General features: G+C 45.7%; 1 protein-coding gene across 5 annotated transcripts in view; it reads left to right on the plus strand.

Annotated features, from left to right (window-relative positions):
• anks1aa (ankyrin repeat and sterile alpha motif domain containing 1Aa) overlaps positions 1-13,767 on the plus strand; it is a 64,684-nt gene extending 50,917 nt beyond the window's left edge. For 2 of the 5 annotated variants that reach the window (XM_076740858.1, XM_076740861.1), the window contains 11 exons: positions 3,956-4,054; positions 4,793-4,939; positions 5,438-5,545; positions 5,637-5,807; positions 5,915-6,052; positions 6,134-6,205; positions 6,305-6,391; positions 6,924-7,061; positions 8,125-8,307; positions 9,704-9,802; positions 10,886-13,767. In XM_076740858.1, coding sequence (XP_076596973.1) covers positions 3,956-4,054; positions 4,793-4,939; positions 5,438-5,545; positions 5,637-5,807; positions 5,915-6,052; positions 6,134-6,205; positions 6,305-6,391; positions 6,924-7,061; positions 8,125-8,307; positions 9,704-9,802; positions 10,886-11,002 — 1,359 coding nt within the window. In that variant the 3' untranslated portion in view covers positions 11,003-13,767. The remainder of the gene's footprint in view (positions 1-3,955; positions 4,055-4,792; positions 4,940-5,437; positions 5,546-5,636; positions 5,808-5,914; positions 6,053-6,133; positions 6,206-6,304; positions 6,392-6,923; positions 7,062-8,124; positions 8,308-9,703; positions 9,803-10,885) is intronic. The other 3 variants (XM_076740857.1, XM_076740860.1, XM_076740859.1) reach the window with 3 other exon arrangements.
• The last annotated feature ends 17 nt before the right edge of the window (positions 13,768-13,784 follow it).

Here is a 13,784-nt window from a genome sequence, read left to right on the forward strand (position 1 = left end):
ATCAGTCCCTGCCCTCTGCCTCTGCTTTCTTATTGTCTTCAACCTGTCAGCAGTTGGTGTGCAGCCCCCAGCCAATAACAGCGAAGAGGTGAGGTCAGGACCGTAAGCAGCACGCATCCAAGAGGAAGCTATGAAAACAGCAGGCACAGTGGCGAAAAAATGCAAATGCAGTGAAGCGAAATGCCAACAGGAAGAGGCTCGTTCCAAAATGTAGCGTTGACTTTCATCTGCTGGCGAGCACTGAAGGAGAGGGCGGAGATGGAGATGTGGAGCTTATTTTTTCTTGAACAAATAGCTAATAGGAGGTTAGCTCGGTCAAGTACTGGCTTTTCCAGTACAACAGATGTCTCATTCCTACAGCTGTACAGTCCCAGTTACAAACCAGTTGGGACTGGAGCAACTAAAGACTGTGAAAGTTGTGGAATGTTTTTATTTACATTTAAAACAGCATCCCAACTTTTCTGGTGTCGTAGCCTGCAGCGCAGCTACAAGCAGAGCGATTCTGGTGGCTTTGAGTCGCAGAGAAGAGGCCGAGTTCGGATGTTGCGTTTGCAGACAGTAACTGACAATTCCTGCACCGCACACCTTTAACAAAATGCAGAGTGGTTGCTTTGGAAAGAGACAAAGCCTGCAGACAAATTGGAAACTTCAGTAATGGCTCCATGCATTAGAAGCTGGAGGATTGGGAATGGATTCATTGATTTTTCTCTTGGCGTAATGGTGGTGATGCATTGTCCGTTCACCCGTTTGAAAAACATTTGAGGAGGAATTAGATGGTATAAATGATTCATTTCGAAACATCCTTTTCCCGTCTCTCTGTCGCGGTTTCCTCTTAGCCCTTCTTCACAGACCCGTGCGGTCTTATGACAGCCTGTTTAGGCGAACAAACTATGATTTTCAGTGCTGTTGGTGAGCCGTCGCTTGGATGGCCGGGATGAGCGATCCGTGGCCTTGGGCCCCTGGCCTGAATTCAGAGTGCTTTTAAACCAGAGGGACCGCTGTGGCTGTGCCCCGGATAGGCCGAGAAAAGAGCAGCATTTTAATGAGAGGACGGGAGGAAGCAGAGACGGATGGGCTGCACAAACAGACTCAAATCCTCCAAGCTTCCACCAGTCCAGATGTATTCTTTTCAGCCTTGTTGTGCTGATGTAAGCTTTCTCTTAACCAGTGTAGCCTCACTTTTAGACCTGCTGAGGCCGCGGTGAGGATAAAGTGGAACCACATCAGTCAGATTTCCCCCCACAGAGTTGTCACCACCATGTCTGTCAGGCCGCACTGTTTTCCAAGTCTTTTTGTGGGGATAAATGGCTTATCGAGATTCGGCAGAGGTGAATGGAATATTTATGTTGCGGGAGATGGAGCTTCATCAACTCAGCCACCTTTCAAAGACGAGATGATCCCCTTCAAGCATTTTTCACCTTGTAAGGGTTCACACTTGAAGTCCTTATATTCAGCTGGGTTTGGTTCAGGGAAAGTCTTAGTTAATGACCATGTACATGGAAAATATGATAATGCTGAATAAGGCATTAAGAAATGCTTAATAATGACTAATAAAGAGCCAATATAGTTCTCATGTGCATGCTAGTAAACAACTAGATAATGGTGAACATGTGTATCTTAATATGAAAATGCTAGCAGTTAGCAGATATTAGCATTTTTTGCTTGATAAAAGCCTTTAAGAGTTAATCGCTTATTCTAATTGTTGGTGATTGTTTGTTAATTGTTTAATGAACAGACTGATGTCAGTCCGTACCAGACTTACGTGACCCGATAGCTCTGTCTCATAACAAACCTTTGACAAGCCGGGATATCTGCAGTGGAAATGGATTAGATTGGATGTTTCCTGAGCTTATGTAAGCGATGGATATGATGATAAACTGCATCCTTAAGTTCTAATAAGTTCAAGAAAAAACAGAAAAGTTTTCAGGCCCTCAGGTAAAGTATGCAGCAAAACATGAGAGACAGAACAGCTGCACCGAAACACACTGAACGGTGGAAGAGTCCAGAAACGACCGAGGAAACGGCAGAAAGGCCTGTATGTTCAGAGCTATACGTCCCCTCATCAGCCCGTCTCCAGCGGGACAGTGGTGCAGTCATCCACGCGCTGTGAAAGCACCATCATCCGTCCGGCTCTGCACGCACTGCCCATCCTCAGCTGGAGACGCGTGGAGCTGCTCAGAGATAATGACCTTTGACCTGTCAGTTCATTGTGAGTCAGAGAGTAACGGCATGACGTCTCAACGCGACGCTAACGAGCGCCGAGCTTCACCATCGCTACCAACGACGTGACCTCTGAGAGTTCAGCCGCTCATTTACACTTTCTGTCTGTCCATCTGTCTGTCTTTCTGTCCTTTCTTTCTGTCCTTAGTGTCTTAGTCTTAGTGTTTCTGTTTGTCTGTCCAACTTTATTCTTGTCCATCTGTGTCTTTCTGTCCATCTCTCTTTTTCTTTGTCTTGCAGTCTGTCTTTTTGTCTTCTTCTCTGTCTGTCTTGCTTTCTCACTTACGGTCTCTCCATCTTTTTTCTTTCTTTCTGTCTGTCTTTCTGTCATCTGTTTGTCTTTCTATCCTTTTTCTGACCTTAGTGTCGCTTTTCTGTCTCTTTTTTGTCTTTCTCTCTGTCTGTCTCTCTTAGTTACTGTCTTTCTTTTGTTCTCTCTGTCTCTGTCTGTCTGTGTCCATCTGTCTGTCTTTCTGTCCTTTTTTCTTGTTCTTTCTTTCTGTCTTTGTCTCTTTGTCTCTCTCACTCACTGCCTTTCTTTTGTTCTTTCTTTTTCCGTCTCACGTTACACACGCGTGCACTCTGACTGTTGCGTCTTTGTGAAACTGTGTGTCGGTGACTTACTCAGCGAAATTGTGATTAACATTGTGATTCTACAAGCAGCATTACTTAGATTACTCTGCAGTTTTTACTCTCGCTGACAGGCTCGCTCCTCCCCCCACTCATCCTTTCCACCCCTTGTTTGCATCCACAGCGTCTGCATGAAAAACAGGCTGTCAGGTTTGACCTACAGACAGCTTCACTGCCACACCGCTGCGTGTGTTTTATGTGTGTGTGTCGCGGAGGTGAGCGCCGTACGATTAGCTTGAGGTTCACGTTGAAGAGTCAGCCACATGTGCCCTGAGCCGTCACTATTTGTTCCTGAGGCAGCAGCACCGTGATACTTGAACGTGTGAGATGTACTTGCTGACCCAACACCGTGAGCATCTATGGTTCACTGTTCTCCAGTCAATAGATGGACCCGGAGCTGCTGCTGGCCTCGTCCTGCTCACCTGTGCAGCAATACTTTGTAATAATTTATTAAGACAGTTAGATCCGCTAACAGGACGCTGCTAATGAAACGGAGGCTTTCCTTTGACACGTCAGGCTGTTTTGATTTTCTTCCCCTGCAGCCATCAGTTACAGTCAGCTATTGATGCAGAAGTATTCTGCCCCTCCATCTCATATCACTGACCACTCTGCAGCTCTGACATTGATTTATCGCTGCTTTCTCCATTATCCATTACCTGCCACACAGTCCCAAAGGTGGTACTGCGTGTAACCAAAGATGGGTTTGACCATCATTCACACACACAACCCTGTTGGCTCCCCTCCCCCACGCACTCACATCTCATTCAAGGGGCTATCGACGTGGCCCCCTTTGCTACAGTCAGTAGGTTGGCTCCCAGGGACGAGTTTGAAGATTTCACTCAAGAGTAATTGACCCTTTTTCTGCAATGGCGGCATTACTTGTGATCAATACTTAACTTGCGGCGTCGGCTCCTCTCCTGCAGGATTTGTCTAAACTAGATGTAACCTTGGAGCGCAGCAAAACATAATAATGTTTATTTATATGACTTTTTTACATCATGTTGCAACATTTTTTGCATGAAATTCATCACTCGATGCTTCTAGAAATTAAAGCGCAAATCTTTTAACAGTGTTTTGTTTTTGTTTGTTTTTTTTAATCCTATAGGGGAGCAATGTGATGGAGGATCAGGACCTGAGAGAGATTGGGATCACAGATCCAAGCCACAGAAAGAAGATCTTGCATGCAGCACGTTCGTTACCCAAGGTGACAAATTATTGATTACTCCTTCAGTACTTATCTCAGCTTAGTATGACCTGATTGGGTGTCTTGCGTTGCATCTGATGCTGCATTACAAGGTGCTGTTCTCCCCTCATTGCCAAGACAGTGGTGCACTGCTGGAAAGTAACTAAGTACATTTATCCCAATGCTGTACTTAAGAACAGTTGTCTAGCTGGAGTCGTGTGTGATGTTTCAGAGGTTTATTAGTTAACAGTCCCAACAAAAAAAAAGTTTTTTTTCCCCACACTAAAGATTGTTTGTTTTAAAGATCTCTTCTCTGTTCTTTGAGGCCTAAAGAACTAAGATTATCCTCTACTGCACCACAGAAACTTGAGTCTCCCATTAATCATCTCATGACCACTCAGATTTATCTTAATACTTAGATTTTATCCCGTCTCCAAGGCTGGAAACTGCTGGACTAAACTAACTGGATATAAAGTAGATGCTAAAGTAGCTCCACCTCAGCTAGCTACAACTATAAAATTCTACTTACAGTTACTTACTGTCTCAGTGGGGCTGCCTTTCTGCAGAATGTGTGCTTAGCAGTATTTAGTTGATAATACTTCTGCACTTTTGCTGAAGTTGGATTATGAATGCAGGACTTCCACACTGTTGCACTTTTAAATAAAAGATCTGACTACTACTACTGACTACAATGTCTGGACGCAGACATTGTCCCAAAGCCCTCAAAGCACCAGTGAATGATCACGTCTTCTCCTGCAGGTGAAAGCGCTGGGCTGTGACGGCAGCAGCTCCCTGTCCTCCTGGCTGGAGAATCTGGGCCTGCACGAGTACTTACACAACTTCCTGGCCAGCGGCTACCGCTCTCTAGACTGTGTCAAAAACCTGTGGGAGCTGGAGATTGTCAACGTGAGTCACAGTGACGTACAGGGACTACGAGGAGTATCAGAGGGTGAAATTAGTTTTGCTGTGTGTTAAAGAAAATCCTGGATAAGGGACAAGTTTGACAGTTTACTCCAGCTTCAGGTGAAGGAGACTGGAAGCTCAGACTTTGAAGGTGAATACACAGAGCTTTGGCGCTGAATACTGGGGAAGCTGTTTCCAATTCTTCAAGTGGTTCGAGGTTTCAAATTCAGGAAACAAACCAGTAAGCTTATTGATGCAGCAAGGTTATGTAAAGGAGACAAAACAAAGTGGTTAAACGCAGATGCTTTCATGAGAGTAATTCTAAAATGACACGTTTAAGGTCTCATTTATGGTCAGAGACTTGAGGACTCCAGGGAAAGTTGTAATGACAAGTTAAGCAGCAGTGACGGATGTTTCTTGGTCTGCCTCCAACTTTCCAGCACTCATGCTTCCTCGAGCGCTGCTCCACTCGTTCACCAGACGATTTCCTCTGCCCTCCAGGTGCTAAAGATCTCCCTACTTGGTCACAGGAAACGCATCATTGCCTCCTTAGCAGAGAGGCCCTATGAGGAGCCTCCAGTCAAGCCTCCTCGTTTGTCTCAGATCAGGGTGAGGACCACACACTCCAACGCTGTTTACACTCATCTGCACACTTTGACGATCACAGGACAACTAACCGTGTCCAACTCTGCCTCTCCAGTGCCAAGACCTGCCTGGATCCCAGACCTCGTCTCCCCTCAGTCAGATGGAATCCTACACAGGACGCTCGATGGACCCCCTGCTGCCAGGGGGAGAGGCGGGGAAGAAGAAAGTGCCGGATGCTGACTATGACGTTGCCCAAAGACATCGAAGTGAACGGCACAGATCACATGTATGTTTGGGCTGGTCTGGATCCCTCATTTCAGCAGTGGTGCAGTGATTAAAGTGGGGCTGTGCCTTATTATAATAATAATAATAATAATACCTCTTTTTTTCCAGGACTGGTATGAAGAACGGCACCGAGAGCCCCGTCTCACCCTGCGGCCGCCTAGTCTGGCAGCTCCGTACGCTCCGGTCCAGAATTGGCATCATCAACCCGAGAAACTCATCTTTGAATCCTGCGCCTACGAAGCCAATGTAAGTTCCCGCCTTTCTCCTTCCTACACGATGAGGTTTTCATTGAACCTTTGCACCGACATCTCTCCTGTTCCATTGCAGTACCTCGGATCCATGCTTATCAAGGATCTACGGGGTACAGAGTCAACGCAGGATGCTTGTGCCAAAATGCGGGTAAGTTCTCTCTCCAGCCTAAAGGGACAGACACAGGACATAATGCATATATAGAATAAGTGAACTACCTTAACGTCCTTTCTGTCTTTTTTCCTGCAGAGGTCGACAGAACAAATGAGAAAAGTCCCCACCATCGTCCTCTCCATCACCTACAAGGGTGTTAAGTTCATTGATGCAGCCAATAAGGTGAGCCTCTGCCTGCACACACTGCTTCTTTAGAGTCGTCCTTTTAAATAAAGCGGAAATAAGGGTTTTCTTTTGTAACATATCGAGATCATGTGCCTGACAGAGGTGAAGTCAGACGTCACACAGCTTCCTTTCACTGTTTGTAAATGTCATGGCTGCAAGTTCCTGTCAGATTTGTTCATGTTTGTATTTCCTGACAGGGATATTGACATTTATTTGACATTAATAAAAAAGGGCTCTGACAGGTTGCCTTGGAAGCTCAGCCCGGTCTTTCTTTGTACGGCTGTACTTTACTGCGATGGCTGTGAAACACGATTTATGCCTCAATGTCTCCTCCTCTCTGGCTGTCTCTTGTCATATTTATAAATCCTGTTTTTTCATAATGCAGCACTTATAACATTGGCCGTCCGTATTACCTGGGTTGGTACTCTGTTTGTGTCGTGATAATATCATCAAATGAGAACTCAAAATGTTATTTATGGCCTGTGTAGTTCCATTAGTGAGTGCTGTGCTGCCTCTCTTCTCGGTGCAGAACATCATCGCCGAGCACGAGATCCGGAATATCTCATGTGCAGCCCAGGACCCAGAGGACTTGTGCACATTCGCCTACATCACCAAGGACCTGCAGACCAGCCACCACTACTGCCATGTGTTCAGCACCGTGGACGTGGTAAGGACACACGCACGCTGTCTGTCTCAGGGTGAATTGTGAGGCTTATTCTGACGTGATGTGAGCGTTTGCATTTGCTGTTTTTTAACCTAAATAAGGTGGAAATACGAGCAGGAGAATTTTCTGATGTTGAAAACTTTCCTTACTGGTAAATTTGAATTCCTACTTAACACTGAGGAGATGTGACAGCCTGCTCGGTCAACACTGTTATCTCTGGACGGCCCTATCTACTCAAGGTGCCACGCTTCAGTTGGAGCTGATTGCCTCCTCGTAGACTCAGTGCCACTCTGGCCATGATAACTAGCCCCCCATTACCCACTCTGTTCCCCCCTGAGATCTGATGATTATCCTGCTAATCTGCCTCATAATGCAGCCTGGGTCATTCCAGACTAAAGTCAGCCTAATGCTCAGCCTCCTCTGGGTTGCTGTGGTGGGCTGCCCCTCAGCAGGAAGCGCTAAAGCAGAGTGATAACCATCAAAGGCTGCTGGATTGACCATATTGCTGCTAACAGCCTCCACCAGACACTCCTCACCACACAAAGAGGGAACACAGAGCTGATCCCATCTGTCAGCCAAGAGGCACATCAGGACATGAAGTAAACAGGCGACGTATTCGTCCCGGGACAGATTCCTCATCGAAGGATATGCAGATGATTTCAAAGCTCTGTGTCTGCTCTTGCCGTGTGATTGCTTTTTACTTCCCCAGGCATGTTCTGTGAAGCTTGATTCCTCTGTCATTAGTCTGAGGTGCTTGTTCGTATTTGGAGGCTGTCAGGCTGTAACAATAGAGTGCAGCAGCAGCTTTAATACTAAGCTACAGCGGATGTATCCAGTTCAGGTACTGAGGGGAGCTGCTTGCTGCTGCAAAATACTCCCGAGATTACTGCCACTTCTCCTTGTTATGCAATTTTGTTTTGAAGAAGTTTTAGGGAAAAGAAACTTTAGTCTGATATATTTTGCTGTCTCACTGCAAACTCGCTCGTGTTGTTCTCCGGGCTGGGAGACTCAAAGCCCAGAATACTTCAAACGGGTCTGGTCTGCCTCTTTCTCCCTTTCCGCGCAGAACCTGACCTATGAGATTATACTGACGCTTGGCCAGGCATTTGAGGTCGCCTATCAGCTGGCTCTGCAGGCCCAAAGGACCAAACAGCACCAGAACCTCCCAGTGGGACCCGGCTCAGAGGTCATTGAGACCAAGTCCAGCCGACCTGTACCCAAACCACGAGGCAGTGTACGGAAATCAGCGGTGAGTTGGACACACCGTAATGAAGCGCAAAACATCAAAACACACGTAAATACATGAACAGTTCATGGAATAGTTTATTTCCAATGTTTTATTAGAAGCACAAACAACAGGAAGTTAGTTATTGTAGTCTGGCCCCCTGATTCAGTCGGCTTTTCAAGTCAGCCACTGGAGCAGCAGCAGTGGATGTGACACACAGCTCATGGGGCCAATTACAGTACTTTAAAACACCTTAGCGCCTGCTTGCCACAATTCCCATCAGTGTTCAGACTCCTTCTTATGGTCACAATTCAGTCACATCTGAGCACACAGACATGATTCACGCATGTTTAGACTCAGAGGGATGTGCACATCATTATCTCCGATGCCCATCATGAATAAGCATCTATAAATCTGCTTAAGAAATTATGGAAAAAAGGCTCTCCCTATTACTGCCAAACTTGCCTTAGAATCATCATATTTAAAGTTTTCCTGAGTATCAAAGTTATGCAGTGATAGTTTTCTCTACATCAATGGTTATATTGCAAACAGGGACTGCGAACACCTGATTCGGCATATTTTTTAATGGTGCCAATTTATAAATTTGTGTCACGATGGGCCCACAGTTTCAGACTTTCGTGATGTAGCGCAAAGGGACAGATATGTGCTAAATCCTAAATTTTGGGGACTATCACAATTTACAAATGTCTATTAGTGCAAAACTGAAGCAGGAAAGGTCAAAACGGGGCAGGTCAGCAGTGTCAGGGACCCTGATGAAGTCCACATGGAAACATGTCGGTCTCACAGTAAAGACGTTCATTATACTACAAGTGTCTCTGGAGTTCTGACCACTTCAGTCTCTTTCATCTCCGTGCTTCTTGGAAGTAGGCGACGCTGTGCCAGAAATCCCAGCTCTGAAGCGTATCGCACTTTACAGAGTCCTCCTCACACCTCGTGTCATAATTCTGCTTTCAGGGAAACATATTTCGAGCATTTTCTTCAAATCACATTAACAAGTCTGAGAAACATTTGTATCAGTCTGCAGCGTCTCACATCGTTATGATTACGCCGCGCTGATGTTTGTTTGGCCATTAGCATTAAGAAGTGAGCCTGTGCTGAATTTAAATGAGCTAACTGCACCTCAGGGACCAGTCTCACATCTCCGACTGCAGCTTAATGAACTCAGCAGAATCATGGAGGAGCGTGATGTTTGCTGTCACTCGTCTGCGTCTGCCTGTGTGTTCCTCACCTTTTTGGATTTTGATGTTTACATTTTCAACCTTTATTTAATCAAATGTCAGAAACGCTTTGGCTCACTCTACCACGGTTACAGTTACTTCTTCTTCTCGTCCTCTTCTTCTTCCTCTTCTTCCTCTCTTCTTCTTCTCCTCCTCCTCCTGGCGGTGTTTATCTCTCCCAGGACTCTCCTCCTCTCGACAGTCGTTGCTGTTACTGTTACACCTGCACCACCCACCGTCCCTCCTTCCTACCGCTGCACTCTGCCAGCCCTGCTGCTCAGGTGCTGCCTTCACATCCTCGCCTCATCACATCTCTTCTCCATCCTCTCACACTTTGCACCTTTTTTCCGCCTTCCTGTTCGTTTGTTTTTTCTTCTCACTGCCCTTAAACTCCCATAACCCTCCATCTGTGTCTTTAACCCATTTTTTCTTTGTGGATTTGTACTGCTGTTTTTCTGTGTTTCACTGTGAAAAATATAGGAGCTAAACTTTCCTTCACTCAGACACGTGGCCTGATGAATGCTTTTATTATTGCTTTTGACTCAGGCGCCCCCTAGTGACAGTTTGGTGGTAACACAATCAGTGTTTGAACGCACAGAGACCCTCATTCAGTGCCTGCGCTTTTATGACATCTTGTCTTAAAAATTAAGCTTTGAAGTTTAGTCTTGACCTTGAAAGCAGCAGTTGGTTAATGGTTCTTTATTCTAAACAAACTGTGTGGTGATCCTGTTTTGTAAACTGCAGCTTCCAAGGTCAAGAATAAACCTTCAAACTCAACATTTAAGTCGAGAAGTCGTAGAAGTGCTTGTAAGGGTGGACAGTTTGAATATCTTACATTTCATGAAAACTGATCAGGCTCATATCTGCAGATGGAGGTCATATGATGTTTGGAAGCTGGGACTTGGATGTGACGTTTAAGGCAATAATGACATCAAAATCTTAAAATAAAAAAGATTCAAAATTCATTACATCATTACTCGATGTCCACTGCTGCTGCGAGGCTGAGAGCAGAGGTGGAAGAAGGACCCAGATGTTGTATTAAACGCAGCAATACCACAGTGTAGAAATACTCTTTTCCAAGTGAAAGTCATTTACGTTATTCTAAACCAGAAGTATTTGCATCAAAACGTACTTAAAAATAAAAAGTGCTTCTGCAGATTGACACGGTTTCTTATTGAATTATAATTCTCATATTGGTCAGTATTTGCCTCTGAATTGTGCAGGAGTAGAAGTATAAAGAAGCAGAACATGGAAATACTCAAGTAAAGTACAAATACCTCAAAATTGTACAGCACTTGAGTGAAAGCACTCAGTTACTTTCCGCCTCCGGCAGAGAGTTTGATGCCCTCTGTGTGTGTTTGCAGGGGGACGTCGTGGAACAGGAGGGGGATTCTCAGTCCCAGGGCAGCGCCACGTGGCTCGTGGACCCCAAGGAATCCAAGCGCACTATCAGCACTAAGTACGAGACCACCATATTCTGAGTGGACCCCTCTCCCCCCTGACCTCTGACCTCTGGGCCTGGTCTCACTCCTCTTCCTTCCCCTCCTCCTGTGTGCCTTTACTGTGACTCTTGCCTCTCTGGGCCGGACCCCCGCCCTCCCCCGTCTCCCCTTCAGCCATCACTGGTGTCTTCATCCGAAACGACACAGCCTGCGCCCGCTAACCGCGTGCTTTGCTCCTCCCTCATGCACCACCTCCACACTCTGCATTGATTATTACTGCAACCCCTCCACTTAATCAACCCTCTTCCAGCTGGCACCCCTCACCCTGCCAGCCTGCCGCTCACCTTCACTGTTACTCTCCCCTCTATTTACCTTGAATGCTTCCTGAGCTCTGAGCTTCCCTCTCTCCCCCCTCGTCGACATCCCGCTACTGACCCTCGGTGATCAGCTCTCTTTTTCTTGGTGCTTTTCCTGCTCCATTAGGCGATGGCCACTCTGAGGCTTTTCACTCTGATCTTTCAACTCCTGACTTCTCCGAGTGCTGAGAAAATCTGACTTACCGCAGCCGAGAGCGACCCGCCGCACACATCCTGTACCTGGATGGACGCGTTTCCTGAGGAAACTGGTTCTGTAATTCTGTGCCGGACTGTAGCAGACTGTTTCTGTTCAGGGGGATTCAGAGGTCGTGGTGTTAGAGAGGTTGTGCTGGATTAACTGAAGGGGATATTTTTTGCTGTCAGCGGTCTGCTCGAAGCCAAAGGAGGCTAAGATCATAGCACTGTGATAAGGTCCTTTTTGGAGCTAATGAAGTAAGCATTTTCGGGGATTTTCTAGTGGGGTGGGTATGAGGACAGGATCGGGCCAAAAGGCTGATATGGACCCACATGTTAGCGGTCCAGAAAATAGACAGTCCAAGCCTTCTTAAGCCTAGCATGCCCTCCTCTGTCTGTCTATCAGGAGCAGCAGGATTTAAACCTGATGCCTCCTCTGGAGTGAACTAACTATAACTAAGCACTTTTACCAAATCCCCGAGTGTGTAAGAATAAGTGCATCTTCCTCTGTGCTGTCGTTTTCTTTTCTTCTCATCACAACAAATGCCTTCTGTGTTCATCCCGTCAGCCTTTTGTTTTGCTGGGTTAATATGTGACAGCTGCTGGAGAAAGAGTTAGTCATTGTAAGACTGGGGAGGGGTCCGTCACCGTCACCATCACACTGTTGTTTTGACTTTTTTTTAACCTCACTGCTTTGTGTGCGTGTGTCTGTGTGTCCCTTCCCTATAGCTGAACACTGTGGCCACTCCCAGCCAGTAAGAAAGGACGGGAATGAGCCCCGTTGCATGGTGGGTAGGATGTTTTGTTGGAAAAGTGACCCACTCCCCGTGCAGCGAGATCACACCGGCAGTTGGATCGTGCTCACCACGGTAACACGCGGGCCCGGAGGCGTAAACACTGCGCGGCCCGTCGGTCCGTCTGACCTCGCCGACGTCATCGGTTTAGCTTCCTGTCCCACTCAGATGTGTTTGTTGTGCTTTCTGCATTTCCTGAGAAATGAACGCTCGCCTCCTGACATCCATCAGGCCTCCCTCGTGGAGCGCGTCAGTGTTTACTTTCAGGAAGTGCACCTGCGCTGTCTCAATGCAGAACTTGTCGTTAAAGAGGAAGTAGCTGAGATAAGGAACATTTTAGTTGTTACGACACAAAGGTACATCAAACAGAGACCTCACACTGTAGGTACACACTCCTGCCTGGATTATCCATCCTGTATCCACACATTGTAGCGTCTCTGCATGACCATCAGCCTCTCATGCACAACATACTGTACATGTATAACTGTGATAAACAATGTAATCTTGCACGGGAGGAACTCTCTAACCAAACTCAAAGGGCAGAGGAACTGACACTACAAAGACTCTTTTATAATAATAATAATAATAATATAACAGGGGGTGGCTTTTACTTGATTTGGAAGTTTTCTCTCCCTTTTTTTTTTTTTTTTTTTTTTTTTTTGTATGTTTTAATTGTTTCATAGGACAAAAACGCGTCCTAATGCTGGAACTGGATCAGATGTGGTTCACTGAAGTTCTCTCTCCTCCTTCCCTGCTCCCTTTGTTCAGTTAATCTAGGCAAGATTATTCACCAAACCTGCCATGCAGGCTGGTACGTGTTTTAGATTTTAGCTGCAGAACAGAACAATAGGGCACAGCATGTTTCTCCTAGCTAACTCCCAGTGTGTTGACTGTTAATGGTACTTCTGCGTCAGCCGATGTTAATATGGGTACATAGTCAGGTGGTTTTGATTTAACTGTTGTATATGTGGTACGTTGTCAGGCCAGTACAATAACTCTATGGTACACTGTCTTCAGCTCGCTGGTGTCGGCACCTTCAGCCATCAGCCTGGTCCCGTTCTGCTTTTGCACATTGCTAATGATCAGGAGAGATATTTCGGGACTAATCTGATGATAACAATGATCAGAATGATATTGTACATGAATCTAGCGGTCTGTATTTTGATACTTGAATGATTTTTGCTTTTATAGATATCTATATATATATATATATGTATATGTATGTATGTACGTATGTAATTTTTGACGTTTGTCAAAAGAGAGAAAAGGACTATGTCTTATAAAGTTAAACATATCGTGAATAAATACCCTGTGATTTAAGAAAAAAAAGGCTGAGAAAACAATGACTCAGAAGCGGGACCTCACTTCAGAAAAAAAGATTGTAAATAATCTTGGGCTTCCAGTCTTTTTTATGATTATTTTTCATAATTGTACAACTAATAAATGGCTCAATTGGAAACGTCCGACTCTGTTTGT

The sequence above is a fragment of the Chaetodon auriga genome, chromosome 10 (genome assembly GCF_051107435.1).
Source record: "Chaetodon auriga isolate fChaAug3 chromosome 10, fChaAug3.hap1, whole genome shotgun sequence".
NCBI lineage: Eukaryota > Metazoa > Chordata > Actinopteri > Chaetodontiformes > Chaetodontidae > Chaetodon > Chaetodon auriga.